At 44.0% G+C, this 22,079-nt stretch overlaps 1 protein-coding gene across 1 annotated transcript in view; it reads left to right on the top strand.

The window, feature by feature from the left end:
- Nucleotides 1-1,305: 1,305 nt before the first annotated feature.
- LOC139415744 (2-acylglycerol O-acyltransferase 2-A-like) overlaps nt 1,306-22,079 on the top strand; it is a 31,288-nt gene continuing 10,514 nt past the window's right edge. The window contains exons 1-2 of the mRNA XM_071163818.1: nt 1,306-1,757; nt 19,892-20,070. Coding sequence (XP_071019919.1) covers nt 1,664-1,757; nt 19,892-20,070 — 273 coding nt within the window. The 5' untranslated portion in view covers nt 1,306-1,663. The remainder of the gene's footprint in view (nt 1,758-19,891; nt 20,071-22,079) is intronic.

The raw sequence follows: 22,079 nt of genomic DNA, 5'->3' as shown, positions 1-22,079 counted from the left end.
AGGCCTACTACTTATTATTATAATAAATAACTAGAGTTTAGGTCTACTATTTATTATTATAAATAACTAGAGTTTAGGTCTACTATTATTATTATTATAAATAACTAGAGTTTAGGCTACTAATTATTATTATAAATAACTAGAGTTTAGGTCTACTATTATTATTATAAATAACTAGAGTTTAAGCTACTAATTATTATTATAAATACCTAGAGTTCAGGTCTACTACTTATTATTATGAATAACTAGAGTTTATGTCTATTATTATTATAAATAACTAGAGTTTAGGTCTACTACTTATTATTATGAATAACTAGAGTTTATGTCTATTATTATTATAAATAACTAGAGTTTAGGTCTACTATTATTATTATTATAAATAACTAGAGTTTAGGCCTACTACTTATTATTATAATAAATAACTAGAGTTTAGGTCTACTATTTATTATTATAAATAAATTGAGTTTAGGTCTACTATTATTATAAATAACTAGAGTTTAGGTCTACTATTATTATAAATAACTAAAGTTTAGACCTACTACTAATTATTATTATAAATAACTAGAGTTTAAGCCTTCTATTATTATAAATAACTAGAGTTTAAGCCTTCTATTATTATAAATAACTAGAGTTTAGACCTACTACTAATTATTATTATAAATAACTAGATTTTAAGCCTTCTATTATTATAAATAACTAGAGTTTAGACCTACTACTAATTATTATTATAAATAACTAGGAGTTTAAGCCTTCTATTATTATAAATAACTAGAGTTTAGGTCTACTACTAATTATTCTACTACTAATTATAAGATAGAGTTTAGGCTACTATTTATTATTATAAATAACTATAGTTTATGTCTACTATTATTATAAATAACTAGACTTTAGGTCTACTACTACTTATTATTATAAATAACTAGAGTTTAGGTCTACTATTATTATTATTATAAATAACTAGAGTTTAAGCTACAAATTATTATTATAAATAACTAGACTTTAGGTCTACTACTACTTATTATTATAAATAACTAGAGTTTAAGCTACTAATTATTATTATAAATTACTAGAGTTTAGGCCTACTATTATTATAAATAACCAGAGTTTAAGCTACTAATTATTATTATAAATACCTAGAGTTTATGTCTACTATTATTATAAATAACTAGACTTTAGGTCTACTACTACTTATTATTATAAATAACTAGAGTTTCGGTCTACTACTATTATTATTATAAATAACTAGAGTTTAAACTACTATTTATTATTATTCTGGTATAAATCTGTCCTCCCGACCTCTCCTCTCCTTTGATTGGTTGACACGGTTCCATTCCGGGAAGAAGGTCGTGACGTGGAGTGGAGAGTCCTCTTGCAGGTGACTTATTCTATTAGTTAATTTCTAAAGTTCGTTTGCAGATATTAACTCCGTCACTGAAACTAGAAAGGTTAACTAAAAACCAGCAACAACCGAGTAACGTTGATAACGGAACTTCCACGGTGCTGCACGAGCCTGACCCGTGCGTTTCAGAACTTTGTTGAAGAAAATCAGGAGCTATCACTCAAAACAACAACGTGTTCTCTCTCACACACCCGCAGCCAGACAGACAGAACGGGACCAGGCAGATTAAAACCTTGTAGCCGGAAAGGTCGTGTGTTTCCCGAGATGAAGATCCTGTTCGCTCCGCTGAACATCCCGCTGCGGAGGAGACTCCAGACAGCCGCCGTGCTGCAGTGGGTCTTCTCTTTCCTTGCGCTAGGTGAGTCAATTTCAGTTTAAGGGCTTTACTGGCGTAGGAAACATATGTTTACATTGCCAACGCAAGTGAAATATATAAACAAAAGTGAAATTAACAAAATATGTACAGTAAACATTACACTTACAAAAGTTCCAAAATAATTTTGATGAGATTTCAAATGTCATATTATGTAGGATATAGGATATATACAGTGTTGTAATGATGTGCAAATAGTTCAAGTACAAAAGGGAAAATAAATAAACAGGTTTTATTTACAATAGTGTTTGTTCTTCACTGAGTCTCTCTCTCTCTGTGTGTTGGAGATTAGCTGAGAGTGTTGTGATGTTCTCAAGGTTCGATCAATCAGTTTGTTGCAAATAGAGTAAATAGTCAAACTGTGAATTGCCAATAGATCTGACTAACCCATTATACTGCCTCCTAGAATCAACTTTTCAGGTATAAACTATGTGGTATTAATATGAGTCATTCATTCTAGTGGCAAAATTGACTACAAAGTGTTAATTGGATAATATTGGTCATAAAATCAGTGTTGTCCAAAACAATATTTGGAATTGAGTCGGGAATTGTATGGATGGGTTGGGCCTGGATTACTTGCATTCCAATGTTTACCAATGAGGGGGTTTGATTCATCTCGCCCGGGCGTCATGAAGGCCTATTTACCAATGAGGGGGTTTGATTAATCTCGCCCAGCGTCATGAAGGTGTGTTTACCAATGAGGGGGTTTGATTCATCTCGCCCGGGCGTCATGAAGGCCTATTTACCAATGAGGGGGTTTGATTCATCTCGCCCGGGTGTCATGAAGGCCTATTTACCAATGAGGGGGTTTGATTCATCTCGCCCGGGCGTCATGAAGGCTTGTTTACCAATGAGGGGGTTTGATTCATCTCGCCCGGGCGTCATGAAGGCTTGTTTACCAATGAGGGGGTTTGATTCATCTCGCCCGGGCGTCATGAAGGCTTGTTTACCAATGAGGGGGTTTGATTCATCTCGCCCGGGCGTCATGAAGGCCTATTTACCAATGAGGGGGTTCGATTCATCTCGCCCGGGCGTCATGAAGGCGTGTTTACCAATGAGGGGGTTTGATTAATCTCGCCCGGGCGCCGTGAAGGCCTATTTACCAATGAGGGGGTTTGATTCATCTCGCCCGGGCGTCATGAAGGCGTGTTTACCAATGAGGGGGTTCGATTAATCTCGCCCGGGCGTCATGAAGGCGTGTTTACCAATGAGGGGGTTTGATTCATCTCGCCCGGGCGCCGTGAAGGCCGCTTTCGCCCGATGACATGACGGGCAAAGGCCAGGTTCATCCTTGGTCAGTGTAATATTTTACAGTTATGTCTAATTACCCAGAGACAACAAGGTGTGGTCTGCTAGCTGTGATACTGTGATGTAGCTAGCTAAATACACAGCCTCTCCCTACTGGGTAATGTGATGTAGCTAGCTAAATACACAGCCTCTCCCTACTGGGTAATGTGATGTAGCTAGCTAAATACACAGCCTCTCCCTACTGGGTAATGTGATGTTGCTCGCTAAATACACAGCCTCTCCCTAATCTGAAGTAATGTCATGGAGAGGAAGATTTACATAGCTAATGTGGCACCTGACGATAAGGTTTGATAGGATGTAATGTTAGCCAGCTTGCTACTGATAACGTTTGAACTCGAACTTGCTAGCTAAGAAGATTCCTGCTAGCTAACGTTAGATCTCGGTTACGATATTGTTTAGTGCCTTGAGTGTGGCTGAGGTGCACCCATGACCAGCTCGGAAACCGGATTGCACAGGGGAGATGGTACGATGGGATTCGAAATGGTCAGTGATCTGTTTATTAACTTGGCTTTCAAAGACCTTAGAAAGGCAGGGCAGGATGGATGTAGGTCTGTAACAGTTTGGGTCTAGAGTGTCACCCCCTTTGAAGAGGGGGATGACCGCGGCTGCTTTCCAATCTTTAGGGATTTCGGAAAGAAAGGAAAAATAGGTTGAACAGACTGGTAATAGGGGTTGCAACAATGGTGGCGGATAATTTTAGAAAGAGAGGGTCCAGATTGTCGAGCCCAGCTGATTTGTAGGAGTCCAGGTTTTGCAGCTCTTTCAGAACATCAGCTATCTGGATTTGGGTGAAGGAGAGGCTGGGGAGGCTCGGGCAAGTAGCTGCGAGGGGGATGGAGCTTTTGGCCGGGGTTGGGTTAGCCAGGAGGAAAGCATGGCCAGCCGTAGAGAAATACTTATTGAAATGTTCCATTATCATGGATTTATCGGTGGTGACCGTGTCGCCTAGCCTCAATGCAGTGGGCAGCTGGGAGGAGGTGCTCTTGTTCTCCATGGACTTTACAGTGTCCCAAAACCTTTTGGAGTTTGAGCTACAGGCTGCAAATTTCTGTTTGAAAAAGCTAGCATTTGCATTCCTGACTGACTGCGTGTATTGGTTCCTGACTTCCCTGAACAGTTGCATATCGCGGGGACTATTCGATGCTATTGCAGTCCGCCACAGGATGTTTTTGTGCTGGTCAAGGGCAGTCAGGTCTGGAGTGAACCAAGGACTATATCTGTTCTTTGTTCTACATTTTTTGAAAGGGGCATGCTTTTCTAAAATGGAGAGGAAGTTACTTTTAAAGAATGACCAGGCATCCTCGACTGACGGGCTGATTTAAGATGGTGAGGAAAGCACTTGTTTATTTTTATTTATTTATTAAAAGTTGTATTAAGTTTTCTTGTTTTTCAATCAACCAACAAAACACATTCCACATTCACAGATGTGACAGGCTTTAAAAAAATAATAATAATAATAATAATAATACTTTTGAAAAAATAAAAATACAATTAAAATGAATGATAGTCAAATAAAAGCATTTATTTTTCTTAATCTATATATTTTCCTTGGTACATATATATATATATATATATATACATACATACATACGTACGCACTATCAAGGTTCTTATCAGCTTATCAGCTTATCAGACGACGGGCCAATATTTCAAGCATTCGCTGAGACGACGGGCCAATAATTCAAGCATTCGCTGAGACGACGGGCCAATAATTCAAGCATTCGCTGAGACGACGGGCCAATATTTCTAGCATTCGCTGAGACGACGGGCCAATAATTCAAGCATTCGCTGAGACGACGGGCCAATAATTCGTTTTTAGGTTTTACAGTACCTTACACAACATGTATCTGCGCATTTCCCTAGTCACCCCGTTCACTCTGTCCAGTTTGAAATATAGTTGAATAGTGGAGACCAGAGTCTATCAAACTTGGGCTGTCTCTTGTGGAGGTCATAAGTGAGCTTTTCAAGAGGAAGAGAGTCAACAATCTGGTCAATCCACATTTTAAATGTAGGAGGGGTATTAGAGGCCCACAATAGAAGAATACATTTCTTAGCAAAGCATGTAATAGTCATAAGCAAATCTCCCTACAGCTCCAAAATACATGCATATAGGTTCCACTTTCAGAGGTACATCTTTTACAGTTAGGAGACATATCTGTTTTCATTCTATGGAGTCTCAAAGGAGTATAATAAAATTTGTACAAAAATTTGTAATTAGATTCTTTCATTTTTACACTGGTAGAGGAGCAGTATACCCTGTCGCAAACCTCCGCCCATAACTCATCACTGATAGTCAGACCAAGGTCCTTTTCCCAGATTATTTTCAAAGGAGTAAAGGAGGAGCTTCCTTTCTCAGAAAGGAGTCTATAGATGTATGATATTTTGCCTTTAATGGATTGTGCTGTGACAAGAAGGGTTTCAACTTCATTCAACTGAGTTCTAAACCTCCTCTTGGAGGTAAATGAGGAAATTACATGTCTAATTTGAAGATATTTAAAAAAATGGGATCTTGGCACATCGAATTCACTGCAGAGCTCTTGAAAGGATTTCAGTGTAGTGGTTTTCTGATGAAATAGGTCTGAAAAGTTCCTGATTCCTAGAGTATGCCAAAGATTAAAGTTGGCATCCCTCAGGGCTTTTGGCAAGTCTGGGTTGCCTACTATAGGCGAGTGAGAACATATTTGGGAGGAAATGCCCAGGTATTTCTTACAGTCCCTCCACGCTAGTTGGGTGCTGTAAATCGCAAAGGTTTTGGCTATGTTGCCCACTTCACTAAAGTTATTAATTAATATAATTGAACTTAAGGGCAATGAACCACAGGATTGGGCTTCTATCTGAATCCACGTTGACTCTTGTCTGTTTGTGATCCATGTTAGCATGTTGCGGATTTGGGCAGACCAGTAGTACAGTTGAAGGGAGTGAAGGGCAAGACCACCTTTAGATTCAGGTTTTGATAAAGTGGAAAACTTGATCCTAGGTTTTTTATTGCATTTTATTAAATTTGGTGATGCTTTGGTTAGTTGTTTTGAAGAAGGAAACTGGGAGATAGCATGGGAGCATCTGAAATAAGTAGTTTAGTCTAGGGAGGACGTTCATACGGATTACATTAAGTCTTCCTACTAAGCTAATTGGGAGGGAGATCCAGGTTTGGAGATCGTTCTTGATTCGATCCAGGAGTGGAAGATAATTTTCCTTAAAAAGGCTATTCAGATCTAGTGTTATGAAGATCCCGAGGTATTGAAACCCATGTGTTTTCCATTGGAAAGGACAAAGTGTCTTCATAGAGCTGGTGAGTGTAATATTGAGAGGGCAGACGGTGGATTTGTTAAAATTGATCTTATAACCTGAAAACTTGCCATACTGAGCAATTGTGTCTAAAATGAGAGGGAGGGATTTCTCAGGGTTGGATATGTAGAGCAAGACATCATCCGCGTAAAGCGAAATCTTGTGCTGCAGGCCACCTGCAGAAACACCCATAATACTTGGATTGCTCCTTATCAGCTCTGCCAGAGGCTCCGCCCCCAACAAGTAGAGCAGTAGGGACAGCGAGCACCCGTGTCTTGTGCCCCGTTCCAGAGGGAATCTGTCAGAGTTCAGTCCATTAGTAGTCACCATGGCATTTGGATGAGAGTATAGTGATTTGATCCATTTAATAAAATTTGGGCCCATATTGAACTTTTCTAAGACTGAAAACAGAAAGCTCCACTCCATCCTGTCAAACGCCTTCTCAGCATCCAGTGAAGCCAGCAGGACAGGGTCTTTTGTGCGTTTACTTGATCAATAATATCAAAAAGACGGCGAATGTTATCAGAAGAGTATCTGTCTCTAATAAATCCAGTTTGGTCCGCTTTTATTATTTTGGGAAGAAGAGTGTTTAGTCTTTTGGCGAGCAATTTGGTAATTATTTTATAGTCGAAATCCAACAAGCTTATGGGCCGGAAGGACGAGCAGGATAGGGGGTCCTTGTCCTTTTTTAGCAACACTGTAATGCGAGCTGTGTGCATTGAGTCTGGGAGAACTCAAAAAACAAAAACAAAAAATCCTCAAAACAAAAACAAAAATCCTCCAGCATTGGCATGAAGATAGGGCTGAGCTGGGGCCAAAAAGCTTTGTAGAACTCTCTGGGGAATCCATCTGGGCCTGGGGACTTATTAGGTGGCATGGAGGTAATTGCCTCCAGGAGTGAAGGGGGAGTTGAGATCTTCCTGGTCGGTCTCTGATAGTTTAGGTAGCGAGATTCCCTCTAGGAAAGAGTGGAGTTCTGCCTCTGTGAGTTTTCTCTCAGAGGTATATAGTTTGCAGTAAAAATCATGAAAAGTTAAATTGATATTTTTTGGGTCATATGTGACCTCGTCTGCTGTTCGGATAGCCATGATTGTACGCTCTGACTGCACCTTTTTTAATTGGTAAGCAAGCAATCTACTGGGCCTATTGCTATACTCATGGTATTTCTGTTTAGTAAAGAAAACTTTTTTTTTTATCTCCCGAGTGTAGTCCAAATTCAGTTTGGCTTTGGCTGCTTTAACCTCCAGGAGGTGCTGTCTAGGGATTGTTTATGTATTTTTTCACAGCGTTCCAGCTCCCTCTCAAGATCTAGCCTGTGTGCTTCTATTGCTTTTTTCTTAGAGGAAGCATATGCAATTAGATGACCTCTTAGTGTGGCTTTAGCAGCGTCCCACATTGTGGCCGGAGAAACAGGAGAGTCTTTATTGTCTTGTGTGTAGTTGTCTATCCATGTAGTTACCAATGTATGGAACTCGTCATTTGATAGCATGGAGGTGTTGAATTTCCAGCTCTTTGACCTCGGGATGTTTTTGCAGAGGTCAAAGCAGAGGTGGACAAAGGCGTGATCTGAAAGTGCTATGGGTCCGATTGTACATGTGGCTGAATTTATGAAACTCTTTGGGATAAAAATGTAATCTATACGGGAGTAGGTGTTATGGACATTAGAGTAGTATGTATAGTCCATAGATGAGCTATTATTCTCTCTCCAGATATCTATCAGTCCCATCTCTTTAGTAAGAGAGTTCAACATCTTTGCAGATCTAGGATTTGTGGTGGGGACTTGAGATGATTTGTCTAGGGTTGGGTTAAGGGTACAATTAAAATCTCCGGCCACCACGCCAAAGGAGACACAATGCTCATTGAACAGGGTTATAATTTTTGACATGAAGGCAGGAGTATCTGTGTTAGGGGCGTACATGTTTAATATAGTAATTGGTTGACCATATAGTGACCCAGTTATCAAAATAAATCTCCCCTCCGGATCAGATATGTTTTTGTCAATTATGAATGGAACATTTGTATGGATAAGTATGGCTGTGCCTCTACTGTTTGATTTGAAAGATGAGAAATACACCTGTCCCACCCAAGCTCTGCGGAGTTTGGCATGTTCAGCATCACAGAGGTGTGTCTCTTGTAATAGCGCAATGTCTGCTTTTTCCTTTTTTAGAGCACATAGTATCTTTTTTCGTTTTATTGCATGCCCTAGACCATGGCAGTTCCATGTCAATAGATTTAAGGTACTAGTCATCGTCATCGAGCAGTAATCGAACTTTAGTGCAAGTCATCGCTGGGTAAAAGTGGATAGTAATTACAGCTGCGTTCACATAAAAGGAAAATAAATGGTGTACATAAAATAATAATCTCTGAACACCCCAGCCGAGTTCCCAAACAACTCGACATATCCCGTTGGATCTATTACCCCCGCGCTCAGTCTCAATTCTGTGTTCCGAATAAAACAAAAACCGGGAACAGTTAGCAACGCACAACGTATCCTTCTCCCCACCAAAGAAATGCCTCATCCTCTCCACCCCGCATTGAGTAAATAACACAGTTGTCCTCGTCCAGACCCCAGTAAAAGAGAGGAGAAAAATAAAATCAATAGCCCAGCCTACATATGCCTCCCCCAAGGGACATAGGGAACCCCAGGTAATAATAGCAACAACAAAAAAACAGGGAAATAAAAGTAGGCTGAAACATTAGTAGGCCTAGGTTAGGCTATACAGCCCATCCCTCTCAGTTAAAGGACAATAAATATAAATTGGACGGCTATAATGACATTTAGGGGGTGGATCTCTGGATATCGGCTATATTTATTTATTTATTTATTTTTTATTTCACCTTTATTTAACCAGGTAGGCTAGTTGAGAACAAGTTCTCATTTGCAACTGCGACCTGGCCAAGATAAGGCATAGCAGTGTGAACAGACAACACAGAGTTACACATGGAGTAAACAATTAACAAGTCAATAACACAGTAGAAAAAAGGGGAGTCTATATATACATTGTGTGCAAAAGGCATGAGAAGGTAGGCAAATAATTACAATTATGCAGATTAACACTGGAGTGATAAATGATCAGATGGTTATGTAAAGGTAGAGATAGAGATATTGGTGTGCAAAAGAGCAGAAAAATAAATAAATAAAAACAGTATGGGGATGAGGTAGGTGAAAATGGGTGGGCTATTTACCAATAGACTATGTACAGCTGCAGCGATCGGTTAGCTGCTCAGATAGCAGATGTTTGAAGTTGGTGAGGGAGATAAAAGTCTCCAACTTCAGCGATTTTTGCAATTCGTTCCAATCACAGGCAGCAGAGAACTGGAACGAAAGGCGGCCAAATGAGGTGTTGGCTTTAGGGATGATCAGTGAGATACACCTGCTGGAGCGCGTGCTACGGATGGGTGTTGCCATCGTAACCAGTGAACTGAGATAAGGCGGAGCTTTACCTAGCATGGACTTGTAGATGACCTGGAGCCAGTGGGTCTGGCGACGAATATGTAGCGAGGGCCAGCCGACTAGAGCATACAAGTCGCAGTGGTGGGTGGTATAAGGTGCTTTAGTGACAAAACGGATGGCACTGTGATAAACTGCATCCAGTTTGCTGAGTAGAGTGTTGGAAGCAATTTTGTAGATGACATCGCCGAAGTCGAGGATCGGTAGGATAGTCAGTTTTACTAGGGTAAGTTTGGCGGCGTGAGTGAAGGAGGCTTTGTTGCGGAATAGAAAGCCGACTCTTGATTTGATTTTCGATTGGAGATGTTTGATATGGGTCTGGAAGGAGAGTTTAGAGTCTAGCCAGACACCTAGGTACTTATAGATGTCCACATATTCAAGGTCGGAACCATCCAGGGTGGTGATGCTGGTCAGGCGTGCGGGTGCAGGCAGCGAACGGTTGAAAAGCATGCATTTGGTTTTACTAGCGTTTAAGAGCAGTTGGAGGCCACGGAAGGAGTGCTGTATGGCATTGAAGCTCGTTTGGAGGTTAGATAGCACAGTGTCCAAGGACGGGCCGGAAGTATATAGAATGGTGTCGTCTGCGTAGAGGTGGATCAGGGAATCGCCCGCAGCATGAGAAACATCATTGATATATACAGAGAAAAGAGTCGGCCCGAGAATTGAACCCTGTGGCACCCCCATAGAGACTGCCAGAGGACCGGACAGCATGCCCTCCGATTTGACACACTGAACTCTGTCTGCAAAGTAATTGGTGAACCAGGCAAGGCAGTCATCCGAAAAACCGAGGCTACTGAGTCTGCCGATAAGAATACGGTGATTGACAGAGTCGAAAGCCTTGGCAAGGTCTATGAAGACGGCTGCACAGTACTGTCTTTTATCGATGGCGGTTATGATATCGTTTAGTACCTTGAGCGTGGCTGAGGTACACCCGTGACCGGCTCGGAAACCAGATTGCACAGCGGAGAAGGTACGGCGGGATTCAAGATGGTCAGTGATCTGTTTGTTGACTTGGCTTTCGAAGACCTTAGATAGGCAGGGCAGGATGGATATTGGTCTGTAACAGTTTGGGTCCAGGGTGTCGCCCCCTTTGAAGAGGGGGATGACTGCGGCAGCTTTCCAATCCTTGGGGATCTCAGACGATATGAAAGAGAGGTTGAAAAGGCTGGTAATAGGGGTTGCGACAATGGCGGCGGATAGTTTCAGGAATAGAGGGTCCAGATTGTCAAGCCCAGCTGATTTGTACGGGTCCAGGTTTTGCAGCTCTTTCAGAACATCTGCTATCTGGATTTGGGTAAAGGAGAACCTGGAGAGGCTTGGGCGAGTAGCTGCGGGGGGGGGGGGAGCTGTTGGACGAGGTTGGAGTAGCCAGGCGGAAGGCATGGCCAGCCGTTGAGAAATGCTTGTTGAAGTTTTCGATAATCATGGATTTATCGGTGGTGACCGTGTTACCTAGCCTCAGTGCAGTGGGCAGCTGGGAGGAGGTGCTCTTGTTCTCCATGGACTTCACAGTGTCCCAGAACTTTTTGGAGTTGGAGCTACAGGATGCAAACTTCTGCCTGAAGAAGTTGGCTTTAGCTTTCCTGACTGACTGTGTGTATTGGTTCCTGACTTCCCTGAACAGTTGCATATCGCGGGGACTGTTCGATGTTAGTGCAGTCCGCCACAGGATGTTTTTGTGCTGGTCGAGGGCAGTCAGGTCTGGAGTGAACCAGGGGCTATATCTGTTCTTAGTTCTGCATTTTTTGAACGGAGCATGCTTATCTAAAATGGTGAGGAAGTTACTTTTAAAGAAAGACCAGGCATCCTCAACTGACGGGATGAGGTCAATGTCCTTCCAGGATACCCGGGCCAGGTCGATTAGAAAGGCCTGCTCACAGAAGTGTTTTAGGGAGCGTTTGACAGTGATGAGGGGTGGTCGTTTGACTGCGGCTCCATAGCGGATACAGGCAATGAGGCAGTGATCGCTGAGATCCTGGTTGAAGACAGCGGAGGTGTATTTGGAGGGCCAGTTGGTCAGGATGACGTCAATGAGGGTGCCCTTGTTTACAGAGTTAGGGTTGTACCTGGTGGGTTCCTTGATGATTTGAGTGAGATTGAGGGCATCTAGCTTAGATTGTAGGACTGCCGGGGTGTTAAGCATATCCCAGTTTAGGTCACCTAACAGAACAAACTCTGAAGCTAGATGGGGGGCGATCAATTCACAAATGGTGTCCAGGGCACAGCTGGGAGCTGAGGGGGGTCGGTAGCAGGCGGCAACAGTGAGAGACTTATTTCTGGAGAGAGTAATTTTCAAAATTAGTAGTTCGAACTGTTTGGGTATGGACCTGGAAAGTATGACATTACTTTGCAGGCTATCTCTGCAGTAGACTGCAACTCCTCCTCCTTTGGCAGTTCTATCTTGACGGAAGATGTTATAGTTGGGTATGGAAATCTCAGAATTTTTGGTGGCCTTCCTGAGCCAGGATTCAGACACGGCAAGGACATCAGGGTTAGCAGAGTGTGCTAGAGCAGTGAGTAAGACAAACTTAGGGAGGAGGCTTCTGATGTTGACATGCATGAAACCAAGGCTTTTTCGATCACAGAAGTCAACAAATGAGGGTGCCTGGGGACATGCAGGGCCTGGGTTTACCTCCACATCACCCGCGGAACAGAGAAGGAGTAGTATGAGGGTGCGGCTGAAGGCTATCAAAACTGGTCGCCTAGGGCGTTGGGGACAGAGAATAAGAGGAGCAGGTTTCTGGGCATGGTAGAATATATTCAGGGCATAATGCGCAAACAGGGGTATGGTGGGGTGCGGGTACAGCGGAGGTAAGCCCAGGCACTGGGTGATGATGAGAGAGGTTGTATCTCTGGACATGCTGGTTGTAATGGGTGAGGTCACCGCATGTGTGGGGGGTGGGACAAAGGAGGTAACAGGGGTATAAAGAGTGGAACTAGGGGCTCCATTGTAAACTAAAACAATGATAACTAACCTGCACAACAGTATACAAGGCATATTGACATTTGAGAAAGACATACAGCGAGGCATACAGTAATCACAGGTGTTGAATTGGGAGAGCTAGCTAAAACAGTAGGTGAGACAACAGCTAATCAGCTAGCACAACAACAGCAGGTAGAATGGCGATTGATTAGGCAGAGAGGGTCGGATTAACTACACACAGAGCCTAAGTGCGGCTGGGGCCGACAGATAAAACATAAACAAGCAGAATGGATTACCGTGATTAATGGACAGTCCAGCATGCATCAGCTATGTAGCCAAGTGATCAGTGTCCAAGGGGCAGCGGTGGATGGGGCAGGGAAGCTGGACTGGCGAGTGTTATCCAGGTTAGAAAACTAACAATGACCAAATAGCTTGTAGCCAGTTAGCTGGTTAGCTTCTGGAGGTTCTTGAGTGTGTTCTAAAAATGTAAAGATAATAGCGGTTCCGTATCACATTGGGTGAGGCAGGTTACCGGAAGGTATAAACAAATTAAAAATCGAAAAGGGATAGAAAGTAAATATGGGTTCAGTGAGTGTTTGGGACGCGGCGATTCAGACGGTTAGCAGGCCTGTGCTAACAAGCTAACAGTTAGTAGACGGTGCTAAACACGGTAGCAGTTAGCGGACCGGGCTAAACAAGCTAGCAGTTAGCAGGCCGAATTTGCAAGCAAGGAGATAGCAAGGGCTAGAGAGTTAGCCTTTGGGGACGTCGCAATGGGGGTATCTGTTTATTCCTCTTCATGCAGTGACATCGATGGACCGGTCGTGGGTCTGGATATTGTAGCCCAGGAGCTCAAAATGTTCCGTTTGCGATGGGAATCCGGGGATGAAAAATAAAATAAAATAATAAATAGGTCCGTTATGCTCTGGTTAGAGTCGCGTTGTTCGAACTGGCGAGAGCTTTCCGAGCTAAAGGTTAGCTGATGACCGGTTAGCTGAAGACCGCTAGCAATGTTTTGCTGAAGCTGGTAGTTCGTTGGCTAGCTTCAGTTGAGGGGTTCCAAGGTCCGAAGTAAATATAAATACTTTAGGAAAAATAGCTACGTTGGGTGAGGCGGGTTGCAGGAGAGTATTTAGAAGAAGTTGAGGTTCAGCAAAAAGTTTTAAAGATATGTGAAGAAAAAAAAACGAAAACAAACGATATATACAAGGGACACAACACGACAATACGTCCTACTGCTACGCCATCTTGGATCCAAGATTGGATTGGATTGGATTGTCGTCTTACCTCCTTTAGTAATGGCATTAATCGCATTTAGTCATTGGTCTGTTTCTCATTGGCCAGGATTGTCTTTCAAAAAACGTTTTGCCTCTTCGGGAGTTTTGAAGTGTCGCAAGGCTCCTTGGTGAAGAATCCTGAGCTCGTTTGGGTATTTGAATCCCCTGAAGATGCCTCGGTCAATGGAGTATTTCTTCACTTCGTCAAATTCTCGCCGCTTTCGGCGTATTCCAGCTGACAGGTCCTGGTGTAAAGCGAGTTTGGCGTTTCCCACTGTGATGGTGTTGTTTTTCGCCGCCTGTAGGACTCGTTCCTTGTCGGTGAATCTCAGGAAACGTATGGTGATTGGGCGCGCTGGTTGTCTGGCTGCTGGTGGGGGCCTCAGTGCTCGGTGAGCTCTCTCGAGTTCTATGGGCCTGTCGGTGGGCAGGTGGAGCCACTCGGGAAGTTTGTCTTGCAGGTAGCGGATCAGTGGCATGTTTCCCTCTTCTTTTTCGCCCAGATTGAATAGAACACAATTATTCCTTCGCACCCTGTTTTCCAGGTCCTCTGTTTTCTCTTCCAGATGCTCAATTTTCTTTTTAGCATATGCTATTGTTTCCATGGCATCTGTCAATAAGTTTTCCATGGATAGGATTCGCCCCTCTGCCTCGTCCAGGCGCCCCGTGTTTATGGTTATCTTGTTGTTGATGTCAGGCAAAGCGTTTTCCAGGATTGTCTCCTTGCCCCCTATCGCACTGAGCTGAGAATTAATGGCATCTAATTTAGTGTTTAGTTCTGTATGTTGGGATCTCAACTCAGAAAGGATGTCTTCGACAGAGTGCGAGGTTGGCATTCGTTGTGCCTCGTGGGGGAGCGGGTTCTCTTGCTCCTGGCTAATGGCGCTAGTTTTTTCTGAAGCTAGCTTCTTCTTGGAGGCTTTTTCCGTCGCTAATACTCGAGTCCGGGTAAAAATGTCACCTGTAGTGTCGCCTTTTGTAGCCGCCATGACTTTTTCTTGCTAAAGCTAAATGAGTGTGAACTTGGAGTGGAGGTAAGATTAGGAATTGGAAACTACTTGTGCGGAGCTCTTAGTTCATGCGGCCATCTCGTTCAAGGGTCACGTGATCCCTCAGGAAAGCACTTTTAAAGAACGACCAGGCATCCTCGACTGACGGGATGAGGTCAATATCCTTCCAGGATACCTGGGCCAGGTCGATTAGAAAGGCCTGCTCGCAGAAGTGTTTTATGGAGCGTTTGACAGTGATGAGGTGTGGTCGCTTGACCGCGGACCCATAGCGGATGCAGGCAATGAGGCAGTGATCGCTGAGATCCTGATTAAAAACAGCAGAGGTGTATTTGGAGGGCAAGTTGGTCAGGATGATATCTATGAGGGTGCCCATGTTTATGTAATTACGGTTGTACCTGGTGGGTTCCTTGATAATTTGTGTGAGATTGAGGGCATCTAGCTTAGATTGTAGGACTGCTGGGGTGTTAAGCATATCCCAGTTTAGGTAACCTAACAGAACGAACTCTGAAGATAGATGAGGGGCAATCAATTCACATATGGTGTCCAGGGCACAGCTGGGAGCTGAGGGGGGTCGGTAGCAGGTGGCAATAGTCAGAGACTTATTTCTGGAGAGATTCATTTTTAAAATTAGAAGTTCAAACTGTTTGTGCATAGACCTGGAAAGTATGACAGAACTTTGCAAGCTATCTCTGCAGTAGATTGCAACTCCTCCCCCTTTGGCAGTTCTATCTTGACGGAAAATGTTGTACTTGAGTATTGACATCTCAGAATTTTTGGTGGCCTTCTTAAACCAGGATTCAGACACGGCAAGGAGATCAGGGTTGGCGGAGTGTGCTTAAACAGTGAGTAAAACAAACTTAGGGAGGAGGCTTCAGATGTTAACATGCATGAAACCAAGGCTTTTCGGTTACAGATAAGAGAGGTTGCATCTCTGGGAATGCTGGGTCTACTAGGTGAGGTCACCGCATGTGTGGGAGGTGGGACAAAGGAGGTATCTCAGGCATGTACAGTGGGACTAGGGGCTCCGCAGTAAACTAAAACAATGTATACTGTTGTTTAAGATACTTATCAAGGCATATTGACATTTGAGAGAGACATAAAGCGAGGTATAAAACAACCACAGGTGTTGATTGGGAGAGCTAGCTAAGTCCACAACGGGTAAGACAACAACAGCTAATCAGCTAAGTCAACAGGTAAAATGGTGATGAATGGACAGAGAGGGTCGGTTAACTACACACAGGTAAAATAGCGATGAATGGACAGAGCGGGTCGGTTAACTACACACAGGTAAAATAGCGATGAATGGACAGAGCGGGTCGGTTAACTACACTTAGGGCCTGATTTGGAGGCTGGGGCCGACAGATAAACAAAGTGAAGTACCGTGATAAATGAACAGTCCAGCAGGCATCAGCTATGCGGTCAATAGAAGGAACAGGGAAGCCGCTAGGTAGGCGTTGCTACACTAGCACGCGGGAGACACGGCATTTAAAGTTAGTAATCCGGGGTAGGTAGAAGCGTCTGCTCCGTCGTCTGGCAAAGGCCGGTTGAAGGCACAGCTGATGGAATTACATCTGCGGACCAGTCGTGGTGGTACGGCGGGGCGCCGTGTCGACGAAGGGGCAGGGCAAGATGGCGAAAGAGTTATTGTAGTTTTGGGAATTTTGTTTGCTAGCCGGGAGATGCGCCTGGCTCAGGGCTAGCTTCTGGGCTGGGTCACTCAGTTGAAGATAGCTAGCTGTGATGATCAATGGTCGGCAGGAATCTGGCGTTGTAGTGGAGAAAAACAGTCAGAGGCTGGCAGGTATTATCCAGGCTAAAAAAAACGGCTGGTGCCTGAGCAGAGGGTAAAGGCCACTAGCAGTGGCTAACAATGATTAAATAGCTAGTAACTTAGCTAATTAGCTGGCTACCTTCTGAGGAAAGTTTTGGCTATAGGGTCTAACAAAAAATTGCGGATCCGTGTCACATTGAGTGAGGCGGGTTACCGGAAGGTATATTTAATTTAAAAATGGAAAAAGAGATTGAAAAATAAATGTGTGCACACACACACAAAAAGAAGACAAAGTAAACGAGAGGACAACAAACCACGTCTGCACTGCTACACCATCTTGGAAGCATGATTAAAAGACAGGTTAATACAGATGGAGGACAGGAGATGTCATGGAGTCCCCTGATTAAAAGACAGGTTCACCATCTGCCCTCTCCTGTCTCCTCCTGTCTGGTACAGCTACCTCCACCACACTCCCCTCTCTCCCTGGTCTGTCTCCCCCTGTCTGGTACAGCTACCCCCACCACACTCCCCTCTCTCCCTGGCCTGTCTCCCCCTGTCTGGTACAGCTACCTCCACCACACTCCCCTCTCTCCCTGGTCTGTCTCCCCCTGTCTGGTACAGCTACCCCCACCACACTCCCCTCTCTCCCTGGCCTGTCTCCCCCTGTCTGGTACAGCTACCTCCACCACACTCCCCTCTCTCCCTGGTCTGTCTCCCCCTGTCTGGTACAGCTACCTCCACCACACTCCCCTCTCTCCCTGGTCTGTCTCCCCCTGTCTGGTACAGCTACCTCCACCACACTCCCCTATCTCCCTGGTCTGTCTCCTCCTGTCTGGTACAGGTACCTCCACCACACTCACCCCTCTCTGTTCACTGTCTGCCCTCTCCTGTCTCCTGCTGTCTGGTACAGCTACCTCCACCACACTCACCCCTCTCTGTTCACTGTCTGCCCTCTCCCGTCTCCTGCTGTCTGGTACAGGTACCTCCACCACACTCCCCTCCCTCCCTGGTCTGTCTCCCCCTGTCTGGTACAGCTACCTCCACCACACTCACCCCTCTCTGTTCACTGTCTGCCCTCTCCTGTCTCCTCCTGTCTGGTACAGGTACCTCCACCACACTCACCCTTCTCCCCAGCTTTCGTTATCCTCCAGCACACAGGCACTGTTGGGGCGAGTGACTCTGAACTTACAATGGCTAGCCTCAAGTCGTTATATATTACATTTTTTTCTTGTACATTTTGCTATTTGCCTCATGAGTCCTGCATGTTTTGTTGACTACAAACTTTCTTTACCCAACCGTGGGACAGACTGTTTGTTCCCACACCTGGTTGGTTACACAGACTTTTGTCCTCCCATCCTATTTTAACCACCTCTCGCCGGCTTTGTATTCATGTTACCTGATGAAATTGCTGTACAATATGATCTTGTTGCCATCTGATGCACATTGAGGTGTCATAAATCAGCACTGCAGAGCTCTCCCTGTCCTCTGCCGTGCCTTGATTGTATTAGTGTTGATGATATCTGGAAATGTGCATGTACACCCTTGCCCATCTACTGTTGCTAGCCCCAATTCTGACTTGTGCTCTATCTGCTTCACTGCTTCACTGATAGTTAAATAAAGGTAAAATAAAAAATTGAAAGTGTGGGTTCACAGCTCCAATCCAGATGTGTTGGTCATTACTGAGACGTGGTTCAGAAAGAGTGTTTTGTACACTGATGTTAACTTTTCTGGTTATAACCTTTTTTTGGCAACACAGATCTTCTAAAGGTGGGGGAGTGACAATCTTTACCAAGGATCACCTTCAGTGCTCGGTTGTCTCCACCAAGTCTGTCCCCAAACTATTTGATTTGCTGGTTTTAAGCATTAAACTTTCAAATAGCACTTTGTTGACTGTTGCTGGGTGCTATCGTCCTCCATCAGCACTGGCCTGTACCCTACCTGCCCTAAGCTTTCTCCTGGCCCCTTACACGAAGCCTGAATTTGTCCTGCTAGGTGACCTAAACTGGGATGGGCTTAAACCACCTGACCAAGTCCTAAGGCAATGGGACTCTCTAAATCTTTCTCAGATTATCACCAATCCCACAAGGTATGACTCCAAACACCCAGAAAAGGCTTCTCTCCTCGATGTTATCCTCACAAATAATCCTGATAGGTATCAGTCTGGTGTTTTCTGTAATTATCTTAGTGATTACTGTTTTACACACTGTGTTCGTAATGGCTGCTCAGTGAAACGACCTATCCTGATTTGTCATAGACGCTTGCTAAAACACTTTAATGAGCAAGCCTTCCTTCATGACCTGGCTTCTGTAAATTGGTATAGTATCTAATGGTTCAGGTTAGGACTGGTCCCAGGTTAGTATCTAATGGTTCAGGTTAGGACTGGTCCCAGATCAGTGGTTAGGTTAGTATCTAATGGTTCAGGTTAGGACTGGTCCTAGATCAGTGGTTTGGTTAGTATCTAATGGTTCAGGTTAGGGCTGGTCCTAGATCAGTGGTTAGGTTAGTATCTAATGGTTCAGGTTAGGACTGGTCCTAGATCAGTGGTTAGGTTAGTATCTAATGGTTCAGGTTAGGACTGGTCCCAGATCAGTGGTTTGGTTAGTATCTAATGGTTCAGGTTATGACTGGTCCTAGATCAGTGGTTAGGTTAATATCTAATGGTTCAGGTTAGGACTGGGGCAGGGTGATCTGGTCCTAGATCAGTGGTTATGGTTGTATAGTGTAACCCTCTAACCCTTACCCTCTAACCCTTACCCTCTAACCCTAGCGCCATGCACCTCCCAGAGGTCAGATCCATCTCTGTACCACAGCACCATGCACCTCCCAGAGTCTGTTGAATGCACTGAGACCACATCACCGCTGTGCTTCCAATGCAGACCATGCATTACCTTTGTCTCTGTAGTGAAGCTGGGGTCACCTTGTTAGGGGACAGGGGTATGTGTGGGTGAGAATGGACATATATATATATATATATACACACACACACACATTTGCTCTCTGCTCTCCTTTATCAAACATGTGACCTTATTTTCCTCCCCCCAGCGAGTAAATGACCAATAACATGTCTGCCCTATTTCCCCCCCTCATCCCCCAGCCCAGTGTTGTCTAGCAGGGTATGTGTTGCTGTGCGTCTCTGATTGGTGGGTTCTGGCGGCGCTGTATGCTGGTTGGCTGTATCTGGACAGGGACACACCCACCAGCGGGGGTCGGAGGTCAGAGTGGCTTCGGAACTGCAGTGTCTGGAAACACTTCAGAGACTACTTCCCTCTAAATGTAAGACTGACCCCTAACAGGCCTTCTACTTGGGCCGTAACTTTTGCAGAGTGTGAGACGCTCCCATTCATTTCAATGAAACCTGTGTCTAAGCAATACTGCTCTGCAAGAGGCTCATGCTGCTCAGCCCAAACTTCCTTCCTTTTCCCCCCATCTCTCTCAATTCAAATGGCTTTCTCTCTTTCTCATTTCAATTCAAAGGGCTTTCTCCATCTCTCTCTCCCTCTCATTTCAATTCAAAGGGCTTTCTCCATCTCTCTCTCCCTCTCATTTCAATTCAAAGGGCTTTCTCCATCTCTCTCTCCCTCTCTCTCAATTCAAAGGGCTTTGTCGTTTTAAAAGAATATGGACATTTCAAATGTTATATTATTGGCTATGTCCAGTGATGTTATATTATTGGCTATGTCCAGTGATGTTATATTATTGGCTATGTCCAGTGTTGTAGCAATGTGCAAGTAGTTGAAGTATGAAAGGGAAATTAAATGAACAGATAAATACAGGTAGTACAGTCGTGGCCAAAAGTTTTGAGAATGACACAAATATTAATTTCCACAAAGTTTGCTGCTTCAGTGTCTTCAGATATTTTTGTCAGATGTTACTATGGATACTGAAGTATAATTACTAGCATTTCATAGGTGTCAAAAGGCTTTCATTGACAATTACATGAAGTTAATGCAGAGTTGACCCTTCTTTTTCAAGACCTCTGCAATCCGCCCTGGCATGCTGTCAATTAACTTCTGGGCCACATCCTGACTGATGGCAGCCCATTCTTGCATAATCAATGCTTAGAGTTTGTCAGAATTTGTGGCTTTTTGTTTGTCCATCTGCCTCTTGAGGATTGACCACAAGTTCTCAATGGGATTAAGGTCTGGGGAGTTGCCATTCCTGAGCAAGCTCTGTACTGGTGGTGCCCCGATCCCGCAACTGAATCAACTTAAGGCAACGGTCCTAGCGCTTGCTGGACTTTCTTGGGCGCCCTGAAGCCTTTTTCACAACAATTGGAACCGCTCTCCTTGAAGTTCTTGATGATCCGATAAATGGTTGATTTAGGTGCAATGGCAGCAATATAATATCCTTGCCTGTGAAGCCCTTTTTGTGCAAAGCACGTGTTTCCTTGCAGGTAACCATGGTTGACAGAGGAAGAAAAATGACCACCCTCCTTTTTATTTTATTTTACTAGGCAAGTCAGTTAAGAACAAATTCTTATTTTCAATGACGGCCTAGGAACTGCCTGTTCAGGTGCCAGACGACAGATCTGTACCTTGTCAGCTTGGGGATTTGAACTTGCAACCTTCCGGTTACTAGTCCAACGCGCTAACCACTAGGCTACCCTGCCGCCCCTTTTGAAGCTTCCAGTCTGTTATTTGAACTCTGACAGAGTGATCTCCAGCCTTGTCCTTGTCAACACTCACACCTGTGTTAACGAGAGAATCACTGACATGTCAGCTGGTCCTTTTGTGGCAGGGCTGAAATGCAGAGGAAATGTTTTTTGGGGATTCAGTTAATTTGCATGGCAAAGATGAACTTTGAAATGAATTACAATTTATCTGATCACCCTTCATAACATTCTGGAGTAAATGCAAATTGCCATCATACAAACTGATGCAGATATTTGTGTCATTCTCAAAACATTTGGCCACGACTGTATTTACAATGTTGTTTGTGCTCCACTGGTTGCCCTTTTGTCATGGCAACAGGCCACACATCATGCAACTGTGTTTGCACACTGTGGTATTTCACCCAGGAGATATGGGAGTTTATCAGTTTGACTTATTTTCTAAATCTTTGTGGATCTGTGTAATCTGAGGGAAATATGTGTCTCTGATATGGTCATACATTTGGCAGGAGGTTAGGAAGTGCAGCTCAGTTTCCACCTCATTTTGTGGGCAGTCAGCTCATAGGCAGACCTGGCTCTCAAGAGAAGACTGAGGCGGTGCCTCTCAATAGCAAGGTTATGCTCACTGAGTCTGTACATAGTCAGGTATGTTATCTCTGCTCTGCATTCATTT

The sequence above is a fragment of the Oncorhynchus clarkii genome, chromosome 9, assembly GCF_045791955.1.
Source record: "Oncorhynchus clarkii lewisi isolate Uvic-CL-2024 chromosome 9, UVic_Ocla_1.0, whole genome shotgun sequence".
In the NCBI taxonomy this organism is placed as follows: domain Eukaryota; kingdom Metazoa; phylum Chordata; class Actinopteri; order Salmoniformes; family Salmonidae; genus Oncorhynchus; species Oncorhynchus clarkii.
The sequence above is the reverse complement of the archived record's forward strand: the minus strand, read 5'-3'. Positions and strand labels throughout refer to the sequence as shown.